Here is a 20,490-nt window from a genome sequence, read left to right on the forward strand (position 1 = left end):
GGTAGGTAAAGATATTTCCATGACCACATTTGTGACCCTCCACCACGAAATGAGTCGCATGTCATCTTTGCATGATTTTCATATTTTTACATTTTCCTAAAGAGTTTTTTATGCTCTATTCAGTGGTGAAAACCGTTTTAGAAAAGAGCGAAAACTGTTTGAGTTATAAGCCTGTGACTAAGGTGACCCTCACACTGTTAGGCTACCATACACTCCCCGGACAAGTTTACATTAAGCCTAGCGCAGAACCGCGTGAGGTGACATGCGACTCATTTCGTGGTGGAAGGTCACAAATTTTGATCGCAGGGGAGAGAGATGTTGGAGATCTGCACTTTTCTAGGGTCAGCTTATGAGGGCAGTGCCCATCACCTTTCCCTTGTACGTACGTGGGTGCCGTGCTAGTGTGTGTGTGTGTGTGTGGGGGGGGGGGGGGGGCGTACGGTTATACTACACACACGGTCCGTCGAAACACAAGCTAAAAGAGCAAATAAACCAATCCAAAGCTATCTATCTCAACCCCTCCCCCCCCCCCCCACCCCCACACACACACCTTCTACCTGAATTCCCACCGTACCCATCCAACCTCAATGTGTCCGTGAGCGAATTGATTATGTAAAAGGATAGCCTATGCGTGCAAGTTTGATTGATCAAAGGGGGGTAAGCAGTGGCTGAAGCTCGTAGAGTTAATCCGCTTTGCGCCTGTGGGCACACCGATACCGGGGAGTAATGTCCCTTCTCTTTTATAATACCCGACTGTAAATACCTGGCCCTTTTTTTCTGCAACCTCATAGTATCGTAATCGACCATTCAGCTTACGTCGTAATATTATTCTCTCTGCTTCTCTGTGATATCTATTGATTTTTTTAATTGATTTTTTTTATTTGTTGGACCTAACTGTTCTATCAGGGAACTGATGGTTCAGCGATAATGGAACCAAGATGTTAAACTGAATATTGGTGTCAGTTTTAGCTCTGCAAGCCCGCCAACAATATTCAGCGTCACTTTTCACGTCTGGTACTGTGAGATCTGCATCGAGGAGACGTAATGGCTTGCGATATAGAGGCGGCGAGGACACGTAGGCACTGCGTTCAAACAGTGCCACACAACGGTTAACATTAACCAACTGACTTACTAACCCTTCTGTTGTATATACTTTTCAGAAAACCATACGAAGGCGACAGCGGCGATGGCATAAGTAACACCACCCAGGGGCGGATCCAGGGGGGTTTCCGAGGTTTCCGGACCACCACCCCCTCCCCCCCCCCACCCCCCTACCCGCTAGCCCAAAATAAAAGAGAAAAAAAATGAAGAAGAAAGGAAAGAAAAAATAATGGCTCAGATTGCTCCGTTTTCCTTGTCTTTATCCAAATTCGGGCTTCGCGTCGTCGATCTGTCCCGAAAAGAAATTTGGAAACCCCCCCTTAAAAATGATGTGATCCGGCCCTGCCACCCCATACTACAACTGAAACCACCAATATCACAACAACGAATTCATAAAGTGACTTCCGTTTCGTTTCAGAAATCACTGGGCTTCACCAACAAAGCCTACGAGGGCGACAGCAGCGAAGACATCAGGAACCCCGCCAACGCAGACGGCACCTCCAGCCCCATCACCAAAATCGCAACGACCAAAAACTCAGCCAAGTTTCCGCTCCTTCAGCCCGGAGTGCCTTCAACGAGCAACAAAGGCTTCTCGGACTTGGTGGACCTTCTCATTCAGCGGTCAAGCATCGACCTGGGAGGGAGGGACATGCACCCGTTCGGGAGGGACTGCTCCATCGAGGGCATTATGCAGGCGAGTCGTCCCAAGAGCCACAGCAAGAACAGCGCTTTCGGCAAGCTAGTCATCTGGTTGACCCTCTTGTCCTTCTTGCTTGGGGCGGCATGTGGAATTATTTTTCTTTCGGGTGAGTTTGAGGCTTTCCAGTGTATACAGCGGACCCCCCCCCCCCCTTTTACGACCTCCTAAAGTATGATACAAGCAGGTCTAAAGTATGATACAAGCAGGTCTAAAGTATGATTCAAGCAGGTCTAAAGTATGATACAAGCAGGTCTAAAATATGATACAAGCAGGTCTAAAGTATGATACAAGCAGGTCTAAAGTATGATACAAGCAGGTCTAAAGTATGATACAAGCAGGTCTAAAGTATGATACAAGCAGGTCTAAAGTATGATACAAGCAGGTCTAAAGTATGATACAAGCAGGTCTAAAGTATGATACAAGCAGGTCTAAAGTATGATGCAAGCAGGTCTAAAGTATGATACAAGCAGGTCTAAAGTATGATACAAGCAGGTCTAAAGTATGATACAATCAGGTCTTAAAAAGGAGAGAGTCTTAAAAATGGAAGTCAATTTATAGAGGTTAAAAGCAGAACATCTGAAGATGCTAGGTCTTAAAGGTACTGAACTTGTCAAATCCAGGTGCACGGAGCCCCTGGGGATTTTATAGTCATACCTCAGGCAGCTATCCGTTAGAAGAACTACCAAGTTTCATTGACTTGCACCCAGAGAGTCAAGAACTGCGATTTTTTTACGAATTAATTTCGTACTCGGACCCGGCTGGTCTTGGCCTATTTTTGGATCTAAATTTAGATCAGGTAGATCACCACATGCACATCATGCACAACTGAAAAGACACGTCACTAGCAAACTATGTCAGACGTCATCATGAGTTTGTGTAAAACAAAATGGAGGCCGGGATCACTCAGTTGAATCGAAAGTTCTCCGACCAAACACCACGTAATAACTAGGTTAATTTATGCACTCGCGTGAACAAGAAACTGTCGAGCTTCACAGATGTCGTCATTGGGTAGTTTTGGGTTTGTTTTACTACCATAGGAGGATTTTTGAACTGTAAATGCACTCAGCTGCAACAAAAACGCAAAACGAAGGCTGTGAGCTGCACTGTGCCTTTAAAATGGGGGAAGTCTTAAATTGGGGGGGGGGGGGGGGGTCTTGACAGAGAGGTTCCACTGTAGATGAGTAGAGAGGGTGAGGTTGGGGGAAGGGAGTCGAGGGAGGAGGGGCAAGTCGACTTGTGCGAAGGGTCAATGAACGGGTTATTATGTTTACGGGCGAGTCGATGTGAGAGTCACTGCACGAAGAGCCCTTTTTGCAAATTATTCGCAGGGTTGACCATGGGAACGGTCTTTCGGGATTATGTTTTGTTCAAGTAAGTTTTGAGATTGTTTATGATGGGTGTGTGAGATTGTTTATGATGGGTGTGTGAAATTGTTTATGATGGGTGTGTGTACTATAGTGTTTAAGTTGAGGTAGAAGTTTTTATTTTATTTTACAACCTCGCTTCAATGGGCGATGCTGGTGGTTGTTTTGTCTTTTTCTCATTGAGCTTTATAGTGTGCATGTTTGGGGGATGCAGCGGTAATGTCGACAAATGTTCAACTTTTCTTTCAATATTAACGCAAAATACTTTTGTTTCAGAAACGTACAACCTCGAACAACGAGAAAAGAACCTTCTCCTATCAAGCACCAACAGTTCTAACACATGACGTCGTAAACCCCATGTCGAATGTACCTTTTGACATCACTTTGACGTCACGTGCGGCCTTGAGTCATTTCAAAGAGTTCTTATTTGTGACGTCATTGATACCATGGCATGACGTATGGACCTTTTCACATTCTATGACGTCACACGCGGCCTTGATTGGCAATTCAGTACTATTCAGTGAAGTTCTTACTTGTGACGTCATGGATACTCTGACGTATGGACCTTAGCTCGTCACTGTGACCTCCTATGCGGCCTTGAATGACAATTGAGCACACTACTGTACGTGTCTACGTCACTCTCCATGATGCGTAACATTCCAAGGCAGTGTGTGATTCCAGCCTTTACATCACAGAAGATGACACTATTGTATTCGATTTTGTCTTGAAACGAAATTTCTTTCTTTTTTTTCTCTTTTTTTGGGGGGGAGGGGGGGGGTGAACTTGTGACCATTTTTACGCAACAGAATGTGGGCTTTATCATCATTTTAAGACTGCATGTATATATATATACCGAGCAACAAAAGAAACGCGAATTAGTTTTCGATATTTTGATTTTAAAAAACGCAGTTAATCTGAGAGTGACAATTTTCGGGATATAGATGCCCTATGCAGTCATGTGTAACAAAGCTGTTGTGTGAATATTTTCCCATTGCTGCTGTCTCAACGCACGGGACAAGCAGTTTCCACGTGAAACACATGATGCGCGCTTACAGCTCGTGCAAGCGGAGTAGGGGAAACCTTATGTGTGAGATGTGTTCACTGATGCATTAGTAATAAAAAGAGACCATGGCACGCTTACTGCCAGTCTAACTTTTGACAGAGTCAAGATGCCAAGATTGACACCAGAACAACGCGAGAGGGCAGTGGGTCGATTATCGGCTGGTGATGACCCAGAAGCGGTAGCAGTCGCTTTCAATGTGCATCTGTCAGCAGGATATCGCCTTCAGCAACGTTTTGTCAACACTGGAAGCACTGCTGATATACAACTGATGAGAGCCGTTTCTGCATTAGTCATGTTGATGGGCGTGTCAGAGTGTGGTGAAGACTGAAGAGGTGAACGCTATGCTGGTGACTGCGTCATGGAACACAATGCCCAGGGTGGACCAAACGTCATGGTCTGGGGTGGAATCGGCCTCAACCAATCCCTGGGACCTGTGTTTTTCAACAATCTTGGTCCTGGTCGGGGAAACGGCATCACAGCAAAGCGTTATATTGACCAGATCCTACAGCCTCATGTTGTGCCCTTTTTCCAGGCGCGCAGAAACTGTGTTCTGCAGCAAGATAACGCTCGCCCGCACACAGCCAGGGTCACCCAGGCCTTCCCGCAGCACAATGACATCAATAGCATGGCTTAGCCCGCCCTCAGCCCAGATTTGAATCCCATCATATGTTGAATATTTCTGGGACCAACTTCAAAGAAAGCTCAACCAGTTACGCCCAGGACCAAGAACTGCCAAAGAACTGCGTCAGGCCCTTATCCGTGCCTGGTGCAACATCCCGAGAGACGCCATCAACCGACTCATCCACTCCATGAGGAACCGCTGCCAGGCCGTCATCAACGTCCATGGGGGTCACACACCGAACTGACCATCTGCAGAGGCTTCCTTTGCCCGTGGCAGCGAAAGACTATGCCAAGAACAGTGTGCGAAGAACATACCACCGTGATTTTGATTCGTTTCGATGTTACGTTTATGAGAAATGACATTTTTAAATTGTGATTAAACGTTTTTCTGGAGAAAATTCGCGTTTCTTTTGTTGCTCGGTATATATTATGTAATGATTGACACTTTGACAATTCCACGGTCTTAATGTTCGGTTGTGTGACTAGTGATATTAATAATATTGTGTAATATGAATAATGAAATGTTCAACGAAATTCCACCTTTTGTATTATTTTCATCAGTGTTATTTTTTTAAATTCCACGTTGCCGTATTGTGAAATGTTGGTGGGTTGGGAGTCTGTGAGCGGGATTTTAAATATTCATATATTAAAATCAATGTTGTTATTTTGTTTTCTTATTATTATTTCTTGTCCGAAATTTCGAAGTGATATCAAGAAACCAGACAGCTTACCGAATGCAAGTTGTAAATTTAAATTTCGATCGAAATCCTGCTTGAATGACCAGGCTAGTAGTTTCGTCAAAATTCACTTAAAGTGCACCTTTTCATTTCTTGACAGTTGTTTTGTCCGCTGCAACCAGGGTTTTGAATGTTAAGGCTATGTTTTTAGATACATCGATCAGTTTGACTTTCTCTCTCTCACTCACTCTCTCTCTCTCTCTCTCTCTCTCTCTCTCTCTCTCCCCCCCCCCCCTCTCTCTCTCTCTGCAACCAGGGTTTTGAATGTTAAGGCTACTCTCTCTCTCTCTCTCTCTTTCTCTCTCCCTCACACACACACACACACACACGCACACACAAACACACACACGCACACACAACAGCACACACTCGCACTGACGCATGCAAGCACTGACGCGGCATGCACACACCCATACGGCACACGCTCTCAGACACGTACGCACGCACGTACACTCCTATCCACCCACCGTCACATACACACGCACGTACACTCTTATCCACCCACCGCCACATACGCACGCGCGCACACACACACACACACACACACACACACACACAATCAGAAAGTGAAAGGAAAGCCATACAAAAAAGTACTGAAATTGCCATAGTCATCAACAAATCTTTTTATGAAAGACACTATCGATTTTGCTTCCTGAGTGTACCGCCTCAGTTTTACCGCAGCCGTAGAATGTTTACACCATTTATTGGACATTTTTTTCCACGCAAATATTGAATCAAAAATGTCAGCTGTGAACTCTGTAGTTCCTACAACTGCACAATGAATGTCTAAACTATAATCGTTTAAATGTTTGTGTAAGTTATCAACTTATTCATTTTATGATACCAGAGACATGATACCTTCTTCTGGTGTAAATGATCGTATAGGCCAAAGCCGTCGCAGATCTGTGCAGACTTAAACAATGAATTTGCTTAAAAACGTTCACTTGGAAACATGCCAAAAGTCGGATGCCTACATTAACAGCTATTGTGTTTTCAGCGTAGCAATAGGGCCCGATATTTAGACGAGACAAGTATAATGCTGACGAGTCGAAGACGACTTTTTTTCTGGACCACACGTCTAAAACTAGTATTATTTTTGTTTTTTTGTTTTTTGATTCTGAATATTGGAACGTTGGCATGCTGTCTGTTCTTGGATTGCTTGTTCTTATTACAGTATAGTCTTGTCTCCAGATACCTGCGTGTGTTCTACGAATATAGAATCTAAGATGAACAGCAGGGCTCCCCATAGCGCGCGTCCCTGCGTCCTATACGCACTAGAAGCCGAAAACACGTACTAGAAATATATGGAGGGGTTCCCTGGACGCACTAGATTTTAAAAGAGCGGGTCCTAGGACGCACTAAATTCCTTTATCGTGCAGTGCGTACCGTAGATACCATTTTCAGACTGCAATCAACACTTCGCAGTTCACTATACTATACAATGTTGTATAAGTACACTGGGACTTTTCGGCTTTTGGACCCTTGTGACCCTCTAAAATACTGCAGTGGGGGTCCATGGACCCTCTAAAATTTAAAAGTGGGGGGGGGGGGGGGGCGTCCGTGGGGAGCCCTGAACAGTTTGCATGATTATTAGTTCTTTGAGAATGGTTGTCAATGTACTGTGCCTTCCAGGTTTGGGTGTTTGCTTGTTCTTAAAATACTTGTCATAAGACCCCTAGTCTTGCCTTCAGATACTTATCTTCTGTGAATTTAAGTTAAACTGGGTTTGCTTTTTATTGTGGTTGATTATGAATCATCTAACAATGATTTGCGTATCTATTCGTACAAACCAGTAAGACTATGTTTGGTCAGAAAAAAAGCTGGTTCTTGTCACGTCATGTATGACTGTGTATGTAAGTGTTAGTTAAATTACCTTGGAGAATGAGGAACATAATTATGAGCTTGCGGCGATCATCCTTTTTTTGTATAGTGAGGATGAAAGTCGCTTGTTTCTTTCAATGCTTGTTATTCCCTAAGGTGCCAGCAGAATGGTTCCGCGCAACTCTCACTTACTCTTGTTGCACATGTATACATTTAGAGCGCTTACGTCCCTTTGTTCTGTGAGGACTGTACATAGCCAGTGGAAAAGCCTGTGCACGAGTGTGTCTTCAAAGTAATGATGCTTTTGAACTTGTTCTTTTTCTTGAATCAGTGATTCGTTGCAAAATTTGTTATTTCCAATGAACACAATTGGTTTGTTTGTTTGCTTGTTTGTGAGACTGTCCAGGTTGTTTTTTGGGAAGTCTTTCTATTACGCGCGTTTATTTGTTTGTTGATGTTGTTGGTTGGTTTGGTGCTGTGTGTGTGTGTATGTTTGTGGTTTTGTGTGTGTGTGTGTGTGTGTGGTTGTGTGTGTGTGTGGTTGTATTTGTGTGACGGTGTGTGTGTGTGTGTGCAGTGTGTGTGAGTGTGTGTAGGTATGTGTGCGTGTGTTCGTGCGTGCGTGTGTGTGTATGTATGCATGTGTAGGTCTGTGATTGAGTGTGTGTGTGTGTGTGTGTCTGTCTGTGGTTGTAAGTGTGTGTGTGTGTGTGTGTGTGTTTGTGTGTGTGTGTCTGTCTGTGGTTGTAAGTGTGTGTGTGTGTGTCTGTGGTTGTAAGTGTGTGTGTGTTTGTGTGTCTGTGGTTGTAAGTGTGTGTGTGTGTGTGTGTGTGTACATCATGCACACTGTTATATGTAATTTGCTCTCAGTTTTAAGTTTCTTGTAGATGTGTTTGTCACTAGCACTAAGTGCGGTTGTAACAAAACAAAAGTGAGTAAATATGTTTAAATATGTGATACGTGAAATGTGTACATCAAGTTGCACTGTGATAGTTTAAATACAAACCTGTATGCAATTTCACAACATATCACAACTCGATGTGTTAAGTGTTCCAACAGAAAATAAACGTGCACGGCGATTTTGTGACTTGTAACATTTCTCTGTCCAGCTATATAAAGCCCCCCCCCCCCCCCCCCCTCTCTCTCTCTCTGACTTGCTCCCTTTGTGCGCGTGTGTTTGCCTATCTGTCTCTCTCAGCTCCCATCTCCGTTTTTATATTTAGTCAAGTTTTGACTAAATATTTTAACGTAGAGGGGGGAATCGAGACGAGGGTCGTGGTGTATGTGTGTGTGTGTGTGTGTGTGTGTGTGTGTGTGTGTGTGTGTGTGTCTGTCTGTGTGTGTGTGTAGAGCGATTCAGACTAAACTACTGGGCCGATCTTTATTAAATTTGACATGAGAGTTCCTGGGTATGATATCCCCGGACGTTTTTTTCATTTTTTCGATAAATACCTTTGATGACGTCATATCCGGCTTTTTGTAAAAGTTGAGGCGGCACTGTCACACCCTCATTTTTCAATCAAAACAATCTTCGACGAAGGCCGGGGTTTGGTATTGCATTTCAGCTTGGTGGCTTAAAAACTAATGAGCGAGTTTGGTCATTAAAAATCGGAAACTTGTAATTAAAATTATTTTTTATTAAACGATCCAAAAACAATTTCATCTTATTCTTCGTCATTTTCTGATTTCAAAAACATATACATATGTTATATTTGGATTAAAAGCAAGCTCTGAAAATTACAAATGTAAAAATTATGATCAAAATTAAATTTCCGAAATCGTTTTAAAAACTATTTCATCTTATTCTTTGTCGGTTCCTGATTCCAAAAACATATAGATATGATATGTTTGGATTAAAAACACGCTCAGAAAGTTAAAACGAAGAGAGGTACATGTACAGCCAGTAAAGCGTGCTATGAAGCACAGCGCAATCGCTACCGCACCAAACAGGCTCGTCACTTTCACTGACTTTTGCACTAGCGGCGGACTACGTTCAATTTCATTCTGTGAGTTCCACAGCTTGACTAAATGTAGTAATTTCGCCTTACGCGACTTGTTTTATATTATATCTACACCGTATTTGCGGAGACATTTTTTTTTTTTTTTTTTTGGGGGGGGGGGTTCACTCACATAATGACCACCTACTAACGTACGCACATATCACATATGCAGTCGTCTTTATGTGTTTTGCTTGCTTTGTTTCTACGCTTTAAACACACACACACACCCACACTCATAAACACTCACACACACACACACATACACACTCACCCACACCCACTCACACACACACACCCACACATACGCACACAATTAATATACGTGAAAACACCAAATAATCAATGGTGAAGTGCAACTGTCATATTTGATTTTTCTTTAAACTCATTCTGTTTACCAGCACCCCACACCCACACACACACTCATACACACACATACACACCTAAAAAATAAAGCCTAAACCCCCCCCCCCTCCCACACCGTACAATAAAACCCTGGGTTCGAAGACAGGCTGCAGTGTCATTGTTATTAATTCTTTCAAGGCCAGACATGTTAGTACTAATCTGAAGAAAAAAATCACGTTTTTTTCCTGGTTTGGGTATTTTACAAGATTTGGACAGAAAAACGTCTGTTATATTAAATAAGCAGGGTGTTATTTTCCTTCACAAATTGGCCATGGCACTTGCGTTATGAGGCGGGTTTACACGCGTTCTCAAGAACAATGACAACATTATGTACATGACATCGTGGACTGGGTGGCCGAGTGGTAACGCACTTGCGCTCGGAAGCGAGAGGTTGCGTGTTCGACCCTGGGTCAGGCCGCAAAATTTTCTCCCCCCTTTCCTAACCTAGGTGGTGGGTTCAAGTGCTAGTCTTTCGGATGAGACGAAAAACCGAGGTCCCTTCATGTACACTTCATTGGGGTGTGCACGTTAAAGATCCCACGATTGACAAAAGGGTCTTTCCTGGCAAAATTGTATAGACATAGATAAAAATGTCCACCAAATACCCGTTTGACTTGGAATAAAGGCCGTGAAAGGTGAATGCTCGCCTAATAGGCTACTGAGCTTTACTGGCCGATGTGAATGCGTTATATATTGTGTGTAAAAAATGTCTGTTTGTCTGTCTGTCTGTAAAAAATTCCATTTCAAACGGCAGAAATTAATATGTAAGCGCCTAGGGCTATATCTAGATTAGGCGCATAAAAATGATCACAATAATAATAATAATAATAATAATTTGTAAATCTCGATATTAAAAAATAAGTCATGTGGTTACATGACCAGTTTCTTCTTTTCACAATAGGAAGTCACAAGTCTGTGAGTGTAAAATATTGAAATCTTATTTGATGAAAAGAATTGGAAATAGTCAGTTTTACAACCTTTTTTATCAAAATAATCCACTAAAAACGTGTTTTTTTTTTAAAACATTTCACAAACACATAAGCTACATGTACATTTTTTTGTGAAGATGACATCGCTGATTAGGTGTCAAAGGAAAGAATTGTTCTGTGAGCACAATTGTGGAAAGAGTAGCATATTAGGAGCTGCCTTTTGGAACCTTAGGCAAAAAAAAAATATATGTTGGTTTAGGGTAACCCGACCGACACTATTTTTTTCCCGCCGACCCTAAAACTTTCTTTTTATTTCTAAAAAAAACCTAAAACTTTTGCCACATTTTGCGAATCATAATGAGACTAAGGAAAGTAACCTCCTTTAAAATCGACTAAATGAATGCATGGATTTCAACAAATGTGACCCTCCACCACGGAATGAGTCGCATGTCACCTTTGCATGATTTTCATATTTTTACATTTTCATAAAGAGTTTTTTATGCTCTATCCAGTGGTGAAAACCGTTTTAGAAAAGAGCAAAAACTGTTTGAGTTATCAGCCTGTGACTAAGGTGACCCACACACTGTTACCAGACACTCCCCGAACTTATATTAAGCCTAGCGCAGAACCGCGCAAGGTGACATGCGACTCATTTCGTGGTGGAGGGTCACAAATAGTAAGTCATGAACTTGAATGAATTTTTTTTTTTAAACAAACAAAACAAACTACTGTTGAAGCAAGTGGATTAACTCCCTCCTTGCAGGGAGAAAACAACAATAATGAGCAACATTTTGTTACAGCCAGTCATTTTATTGACCGACTCATCGACGGGCGCAGTGGCGCAGTGGTAAGACGTCGGCCTCCTAATCGGGAGGTCGTGAGTTCGAATCCCGGTCGCTGCCGCCTGGTGGGTTAAGAGTGGAGATTTTTCCGATCTCCCAGGTCAACTTATGTGCAGACCTGTTAGTGACTTAACCCCCTTCGTGTGTACACGCAAGCACAAGACCAAGTGCGCACGGAAAAGATCCTGTAATCCATGTCAGAGTTCGGTGGGTTATAGAAACATGAAAATACCCAGCATGCCTCCCCCGAAATCGGCGTATGCTGCCTGAATGGCGGGGTAAAAACGGTCATACACGTAAAAATCCACTCGTGCTAAAAACATGAGTGAACGTGGGAGTCTAAGCCCATGAACGAAGAAGAAGAAGAAGAATTGACCGACTCAATATCATAAACTGTGGTTGAATTAGTGCAAGAAAAAATGAATATGAATAACAGAATAAACCAATGAACAGATGAAAACATGAGCGACTGAATGGCTTGATTATCAAAAGATACCTTTTTTTTTTTTTAAACAATGAGTACATGTACTGGTATATATACATGCTTTTGAAAAAGAAAACTCTTCAAACAGTCACATGGGGAAATAGTCTTCTATTCACGACTTTTTGTTTGTTTGTTTGCTTAACGCCCAGCCGACCACGAAGGGCCATATCAGGGCGGTGCTGCTTTGACATATAACGTGCGCCACACACAAGACAGAAGTCGCAGCACAGGCTTCATGTCTCACCCAGTCACATTATTCTGACACCGGACCAACCAGTCCTAGCACTAACCCCATAATGCCAGACGCCAGGCGGAGCAGCCACTAGATTGCCAATTTTAAAGTCTTAGGTATGACCCGGCCGGGGTTCGAACCCACGACCTCCCGATCACGGGGCGGACGCCTTACTATTCACGACTTGAAGGACACTGTGACCCAGCATAATGAACTGATCCAAGGTGAAGTTGCTTGCTGGTTGATTGCAAAAATATATTAATGTTTTGAAAAAATACACTGACAAATAAATAAAATGCAGGGTACAAACAAACACATGCAGGCAGTTATCAACAAGGCAACATCATTCACACAAATGCAAGGACCTCACCGAACAACTGATCCAAAAATACTTGTTCACACATAATACAACATTGTTTCCTTTAGCCCACTTCAGTGCCCAAGCCAAATGGGCTAGCTCACATACACTCCTCTTATTCAGCTGCATAAAAGCTAAGAGGGAAGAAGTGCAGGAGCTTTAGTGCACCTGAATCCAGAGAAGTACCTTCATAACAAAAATCTCAATGTTCCCAACTGTGATAAAATCACAGTCACATGTCCAAGGCCATGGCACCTGCATACACAATTTAACCCCTTCACTGCCACAGTATAACAGCATTATCCGAACGGTCTATGGGAAAGAAGTGTGTTTAGGACCCCTACAAGTACTTGGACAGTGGTTACCTCCCATTTAGTTTTCAGAAATGTCCTGAAATGTTGTTGACACAAATCCCACGTATGAGATACGGTTATGGGCGTAGGACAAACCGAAAATGACCACGTATTACATACGGGGTGGGCAGTGAAGGGGTTAAGCAAACCAACACAACCAAACCCCAAGTCTCCAAAGCACATCTTTCCCCTCGCTTGCAGATCAAAGACACACTTGTCGATGTGCAGCACTGAAATGTTGTTACAGCACCAGCAGACACAATTAAGCATCCAAAGAACTTATTTCCCCTCACTCGCGAACCAAAAACAAACTGAAATCTCCTCAAAAAGTGTTCATGGGAGTTGCTTTTATCAGGCACACAACCAATGTATGACATTTTGCAGATTTCATTTCCAAGACTTTTACCGGAAAATGACCATAAATTTGCAGTTAACACAATCCGCATGAAACCTTATCTTCACAAGTGTCTGTAGCACTCTGTTAATAATAGACAAACTTGTCTATGCAGAGCACTGAAATCTTATAAAAATTGTTCATGGGAGTTGCTTCTTTCAGGCGAACTGATCATTCAAGACAGCAGTGAAACTTGTGCTTGCGTTCGCCTTTGTCCAAACCACTACAGTAGTACCCGCGATAAAAGGACACCCTTGGGACCAGCGTAAAGAGTCCCTACATTGCAGGTGGCCTGTCATGACAGGTATTTTTTGGTAAAGACAATAGACTACGGCAGGTGTAGGTGGCCTTTCCCCTCAGGTAGCATACTATTTAGTTGCAAGTATGAATCCTGGTTCTCACCAGAATTGGTAACTCTGTCACACCAAACCCTGACTAAAACACACTGATTACATGGTATTTCTTTGGACGAAAACACGCCAAACCAATTATCAATCGGTGTCTATGACTGGTTGCAGATTTCGTTTCTATTACTTCAAAGATTTTTACCAGTAAAATACCAGAAATTTGCAGTTAGCGCAATCCACGTGAAACCTTATATTCACAAGTGTCTGAAGCACTCTGTTGATTTAAAAGCCCAAAGATGCACAGCTAAAATCTTTTTGGTAGAAATCTCATTCTTGTTTCTTGTGACCTGGTTGTCCAGAATCAGCGTCTCCTGTATCTTGATCTTTGGTGTGGACGCCCTCCACACCTGACTGATCTTGCTGTTGTTGTTCTTGTTGCTGTTTATGTAGATGGCGCTGTTGAATCAGTTGTTTGCGTCGTATGCTGCCCATCAGGTTTGCTGACGTCATCAACCATAACACCTTTAAAAACAAATGGATCCATGATGTTCTTTCCCCCTCAAATATCACAACCAGAGAAAGAAAGAAATATCGCTAAGAAAAAACATCCACATCCATCATTTCTCAAATATTAAAATCATTAATAAATAACTAAAGAAAGAAAGAAATAACACTCTACAAAAGCATTTTTTCTTTCATCTTCTGCGTTTGTGTGCTGAAACTCTCAGTTGCTCGAGCGCGCTTTAATGTGTATGGCTGTTCACTCCCCCCCCTTTAGGCAGTCACTCTGATTCAAGGGAAAGCTTGCTCGGAGTTTTCTGTTCCCATATAACCCACTAAATTCTGACATGGATTACAGGATATTTTTTATATGACTGTGTACTTGGTCTTGTGCTTGCTCGTGCACACGAAGGGGGAGAAGGCACTAGCAGGTCTGCACATAAGTTGGCATTGGAGATAGCAGACAGAAGCAGGCATGGTTTGAACCCCGAACCGACGGGTGCAGTGGCTTGGTGGTAAGACGCTGACCTCCAAAGTGGAAGGTCGTGTGTTCGAATCCCGGCCGCGCCTGGTGGGTTAAGGTGGAGATTTTTCTCATCTCCCAGGTCAACTTATGTGCTGACCTGCCAGTGCCTTATCCCCCTTCGCGTGTTCACGCAAGCACAAGACCAAGTGCGCATGGAAAAGATCCTGCAATCCATGTCAGAATTCGGTGGGTTACAGAAACACAAAAATACCCAGCATGCTTCCTCCGAAAGCGGCGTATGGCTGCCTAAATGGCGGGGTAAAAACGGTCATACACATAAAAACCCACTCATGCAAAAACATGTGTACGTGGGAGTTTCAGCCCACGAACGCAGAAGAAGAACCCGAACCTTCCACACAGACAGCTGACATCCTACCAACTAGGCTGCAAGCCAGACCAAATATTTCTCTCTCTCTTTCTCACTCTGTGCTAAAGAAAAGAAACAAAAGAGACAGAAGAAGAAAAAAATGTACTGACTACAATGATGAGGCAGTTGACAAGGATCGGTACCGAGAAAACGACAGAGATGAAAAGGCCATTGCTGTCGAAATACTGCTGCCTTGCAAACTCCCTGTAAAAATCACATATGAGACACATAACAATAATCACCTTCTTTTTATGTTGCATGGTACGTAACCCTTTTAACAATATCATTATTCTTTTATGTTGCATGGTAACCCTTTTAACAAAATATCATTATTCTTTTATGTTGCATGGTAACCCTTTTAACAAAATATCATTATTCTTTTATGTTGCATGGTAACCCTTTTCACAATATCATTATTCTCACATCATCATCGATGTGAGTTTCATTGAAGAAAAAAAGTCTTCCCAATAGAACAATGGAATTTTACAAGCCCCCCACCCCCCCCCCCCCCCCCCCTCCTATAAACTACCCCAAAACCCTAAGAAAATGAGGTCTTAATAACACATTGTCTTTCAATGGATGTAGGTAAATTTACACAGTTTAAGAACAGAAAATCTGATAAAGGAAAGGTCTTAAAAACAGAAAGGGCGGGGATGTAGCTCAGTCGGTAGCGCGCTGGATTTGTATCCAGTTGGCCGCTATCAGCGTGAGTTCGTCCCCACGTTCGGCGAGAGATTTATTTCTCAGAGTCAACTTTGTGTGCAGACTCTCCTCGGTGTCCGAACACCCCCATGTGTACACGCAAGCACAAGACCAAGTGCGCACGAAAAAGATCCTGTAATCCATGTCAGAGTTCGGTGGGTTATAGAAACACGAAAATACCCAGCATGATTCCTCCGAAAGCGGCGTATGGTTGCCTAAATGGCGGGGTAAAAATGGTCATACACGTAAAGTTCCACTCGTGCAAAAAACACGTGTACGTGGGACTGGGAGTTTCAGCCCACGAACGCAGAAGAAGAGGAAAAAAACCAGAAAATCTTAACTCTTTCCGCCCTGCGCCCGACAAACTGTCGGGCGCTCCTTAGCAGCTTTCAACACCTGCGTCCGACAAACTGTCGGGCGGTGACACGCATCTTCTCTGACTGTGACAGAGTGGTGTGTTTACATACTTTTTGGTGTTGTGTTTGTGACTTGGAAGAAGGATTTCTTTGAACTTTACACACTTCAGAAGGTACTGACTGCTACTCAACAGGTAAGAACATGCACTTATCATACAACACACAAAATTGTATGTGTCTACAACTATTAGTTGCAGAGTTAGAAGCGCTTTAGTGAAGTACCCATCAGATTTGCACTACAGTGCCAAAACCCTCCAGGCTGGAGAGGCTGCTGAGCCTGCACTGCAGTCAGGGCTGATAGGGTTAAATCAAGGGATCTCAAAAGTGGAATTTTACTTCCCTGTACAAGTCTAAGTTAACCTGCATGTGCTTCATGTCACTGTATACTGTCTGTCAGAGCTATGTTGATACCTAAGGCCAAATAAAAATAAATGTTGGTTTAGGATAACCCGCCGACCCTAAAACTTTTTTTCTATTTCTCAAAAAATCACTAAACTTTTGGCACATTTTGCAAACCATACCGAGGCTAAGGGAAGTAACCTCCTTCAAAATCGACTAAATTTGAAAAAAAAAAAAAAAAAACCACTTCGTCAACATCACGGGCCAAAGAATCTAGACACAGCCATCGTCGAACGCTGAAGAAGAAGAAGAAGAAGAAGAAGAAGAAGAAGAAGAAAAAGAAGAAGAAGAAGAAAAAAACAAAGAAAAAAAAACTACCAACCCTATCTTTTTGGGTCATGTTACCATAAACCAACATATATTTTTGTTTGGCCTAATTACTTGCAGAAAAATTAAACAGATGTTAAAATAATAATAATAGCTGACTGACTGTGAGACTGCTTGTGTTCATTTGCTTTGCTCTTCAAAAATTACTGTTCATACATTCTTACCCTGCATGCTTTGCTGCAAACCCATTAATATATTCGGAGCATCCAACAAGGGCCACTGGAAAAAAAAAAGAAACAAAACACACTGAAACAAATGACAAAATGAGCAGATCAGGTTGAGTGAAGTTTGTTTTTTGTCTTCATTCTGGACTAGGTGTGTGTGTGTGTGTGTGTGTGTGTGTGTGTGTGTGTGTGTGTGTGTGTGTGTGTGTGTGTGTGTGTGTGTGTGTGTGTGTGTGTGTGTGTGTGTGTGTGTGTGTGTGTGTGTGTGTGTGTGTGTGTGTGTGTGTGTGTGTGTGTGTGTGTGTGTGTGTGTGTGTGTGTGTGTGTGTGTGTGTGTGTGTGTGTCACTGTGAGTGTGTGTGCTTGATTGGTGTCACCTTTCCCATGTTTTGAAAACAGGTTTGGCAGATATATTGCCATAGGCAAAGTTATTGGTGATTTGAACAAAGTTTTAGCTTTTTGCAGACCCCTGACGGAGTGACGCTATGAACATACAGTCGAACTCGCTTAAGACGAATCACTGGGGATCGGAAAAAAAGTTCGTCTTAACCAAAATTCGTATTAAGAAAATTGATTGATTTTTTTTTATTTTTTATTTTTTTTAAGTCTTGTACATTTTATGGTGTTTCAATTTGTTTCTTTCGCAACTTTCATGCTGCTTCACGTTTAGACAATAAAGTGACATATTCAGTTACATGTTCATGTGTGTCTCATGTTGAGTGATGATTGTTGAGTTTGAGTGAGAGTGAGCACACAGATGTTTCATCCAGTTGTTACGTTTTTGGTCACACACACGCACACACTGACACTGTCCACATTCGCGGTGTTCCTATCATTTGTCCGGAATCACTTACCTTGGCGACGGGTAGCAAACCTTGGCCAATTTAGTTTTTTGTTTGTTTTGTTGCAACATGATGTTCAAATCCAAATCGAAAGCACTGACTGACTGATAAACTATCGCGAACCGGCGAACGCAAACGTTGAGAGTGTGGTTTCCCTTGTCCAAGGGAAACCACTCTGGCATCTATATTTTTTGGCAATGGCTTCCGTTCTAAACATTGATGTTTCGTTTTTGGTATTCGCGAAGGAAATAAACGTCAGTCAGTCATTCATGTTCAGTGTCTGAGCTATCAATCACTTTGATTCTAAATTTGAAATTGTTTTGTGAGTACAGTGTAATCAGTTTAACTTTATTCAGTGATCGGTTGAGCAATGGTTCAAGCAGTCGACGCAAGGGAAGACTTTGACACATGTATTCAAACTTCTCAAATTCCCATGATATGTCGATCTCGGGACGAGTTTAAAGATTTCGTCATAAGCGTGAGTAAATTACAGACATTATGCATGCTTGGGAATCCAAAAAGTGCTCGTTATAAGCATAAATTCGTTATAAAGAATTCGTTTTAAGCATTTTTTTTAAGCATGAAGAAAGAGGTATTCAGTTGGGAACTTAAAACTAATACGTTATAAGTCAAAATTCGTAACTAGCGTGTTCGTTTTAAGTGGGTTCGACTGTACCTTAAATATTCTTACAGAAAATATGAGCAAAGAGATGATGGCATTGGAAAAGAATATTCACAAAACTACTTTGGTACTTTTCAAGCTAGCTTGATGCATGTCATACTTACGAAAACAGGCAAAGACGATGCCTTGAATGGTCAGGTGATTTCGCGTCAAGTACGTGGCCAGAAAGCAGGTGACATGGAACACACCCAGCGCAAGGAACCATGGCTCTGACCAGTCAATCTGCAACATTTTATTACCCATTATTATTTATAGTGGAACCCCCGTTTTAAGATTCCCCCCCAATTTAAGACTCCCTCCTTTACCAACTCTCTCTACATGTATATAATATACATTCGCACTGGCTATACGCGCTCGGAGTGTATACAGGGGTCAGAATCTTGAATACACTTTGGCGTTAACTTCCAGTCACGAAGCGAATTTGCCATTCAACACCACTTTGGGATAGGAACGCAGAGCAGTTGATTATAAGGCCCCCCCAAAAAATTAGTCTGTTTACAGTATCCCGACCGACCCTATTTTTTCGCGCGACCCTAGACTTTTTGGGGACATTTGGGAAGAAAAGAAAAAATAAATAAAAATTTAAAAAAATTTTAAAAATAATAAAAAGTCTGTTCTTTTGGCAAAATAACTTAAAAATATGTTTTTTGGAGAAAAAAACAACAAAAACAATCCCGACCTACCGACCCTATTTTTTTCCCCCTATGTTACCGTAAACAGACTATTTTTTTGTTTGACCTAAGAGTACAAAGAAACTTATTTATTTATTTATTTATTAAGGAGATTTCTATAGCGCATAACTAAAAGCACTATGCGCTTTACAATATCACTAGGTATAAGCACACGCAAACATACTCTGATTAAATAGAACTTAGCCAAACAAACCAATATGACGCTGCACGGCCTTTGCTGTAACCGGTAGCAGGGACCTATATTTAGTTTATGCCGGTAGATATAACATCCTCTGGGTTTTCTGAGGAAACAGCTTCAGACCTTATAAGCGAAACCAATCTCGAGCAACAGGTCTCCTGTGATTTTTCTTATACATGCATAAAAGCAATATTGTACTCGTAGTCATAAGGGTATCGGTCATAAGACTAAGAGTAAGACTAGAGTCTGTAAGTACTGATGCTTGCAACATCAAATGATCAAATGCAACCGGTTATGACATTTTCTGTACGTCTGGTTAGGCTGCGTGGGCTTGGTTCATTCTGCAGTCTATACATTTCACGTCCTAATCAATGTCCTCGATGAATAAATACGAGTTTTGTGTGACTGTTACATCTATCTCAGTATCTGACTATCTCAGACTCATTGATTATCTCTCATTCTCTGCATCCATCCTTCATGCAAGCGATTTAACAGCAAAGAAGATAAACAAAACGAATACGTTACTGATGCAAGGTAGGTCCAGAGTCCTGTAATTTCATCTGTTCGAATTTGCTGCATCTTGAATTCGTCACTAATGTCGCATAAACACTGCAAGTCGTGCAAGTCTCTCGCTTTTTCAACTCGTTCGCTTCTTCGGCGGAAGCAGACGCAACGTGGATGTCTGTGTACGGAAGTGACGTAGCATTTACACGAAATTTTCTTTATCTCCCTTTAAATTCCCTGCTACCTCATGTAGCATCGGTGGTCTAGTGGTAGAATACTCGCCTGCCACGCGGGTGACCCGGGTTCGATTCCCGGTCGATGCACTTAATTTTTTTTTAATTGTTCCTATGTTTCTTCGTTGATTTAAAAAAAAAATTGTTTGTTAAAAGTGGTACATCCAAAAACACAAAGAAAATTAAAATTATGTACACAATCCGCAGTC

At 42.1% G+C, this 20,490-nt stretch overlaps 2 protein-coding genes and 1 non-coding gene across 3 annotated transcripts; 2 read left to right on the forward strand and 1 right to left on the reverse strand.

Moving 5' to 3' along the window:
- Nucleotides 1-1,519: 1,519 nt before the first annotated feature.
- LOC138980890 (uncharacterized) lies at nucleotides 1,520-3,893 on the forward strand (the record flags this gene model as incomplete). The annotated part of the gene is given in 2 exon segments (XM_070353761.1): nucleotides 1,520-1,907; nucleotides 3,442-3,893. Coding segments are annotated over 2 exon segments (456 nt in total), but the record flags the coding sequence as incomplete, so codon positions are not given.
- Nucleotides 3,894-10,036: 6,143 nt separating this feature from the next.
- On the reverse strand, nucleotides 10,037-20,244 carry LOC138980236 (transmembrane protein 18-like). The gene is made up of 5 exons (XM_070353082.1): nucleotides 20,070-20,244; nucleotides 18,779-18,896; nucleotides 17,151-17,205; nucleotides 15,253-15,346; nucleotides 10,037-14,270 (listed from the first exon to the last, which is right to left on the reverse strand). Exons 1-5 carry the CDS (start codon nucleotides 20,121-20,123, stop codon nucleotides 14,076-14,078), a joined length of 516 nt encoding a protein of 171 aa, XP_070209183.1. The 5' UTR covers nucleotides 20,124-20,244; the 3' UTR covers nucleotides 10,037-14,075.
- Nucleotides 20,245-20,300: 56 nt separating this feature from the next.
- On the forward strand, nucleotides 20,301-20,371 carry Trnag-gcc (transfer RNA glycine (anticodon GCC)). Its single transcript has one exon. It is a non-coding gene; the product is annotated as a tRNA-Gly (tRNA).
- Nucleotides 20,372-20,490: the final 119 nt, after the last annotated feature.

Source organism: Littorina saxatilis, linkage group LG11, assembly GCF_037325665.1.
Source record: "Littorina saxatilis isolate snail1 linkage group LG11, US_GU_Lsax_2.0, whole genome shotgun sequence".
Lineage (NCBI taxonomy): Eukaryota > Metazoa > Mollusca > Gastropoda > Littorinimorpha > Littorinidae > Littorina > Littorina saxatilis.

Excerpts from the sequence above, each read along its gene's own strand:
- LOC138980236 (XM_070353082.1), bottom strand. The coding sequence starts at position 20,123 with ATGCAGCAAATTCGAACAGATGAAATTACAGGACTCTGGACCTACCTT. Across the intron at positions 17,206-18,778 it reads CATCGTCTTTGCCTGTTTTC|TGGCCCTTGTTGGATGCTCC; the intron begins GTAAGTATGACA and ends TTTTTTTTCCAG. Across the intron at positions 15,347-17,150 it reads TTTGCAGCAAAGCATGCAGG|GGAGTTTGCAAGGCAGCAGT; the intron begins GTAAGAATGTAT and ends TGATTTTTACAG.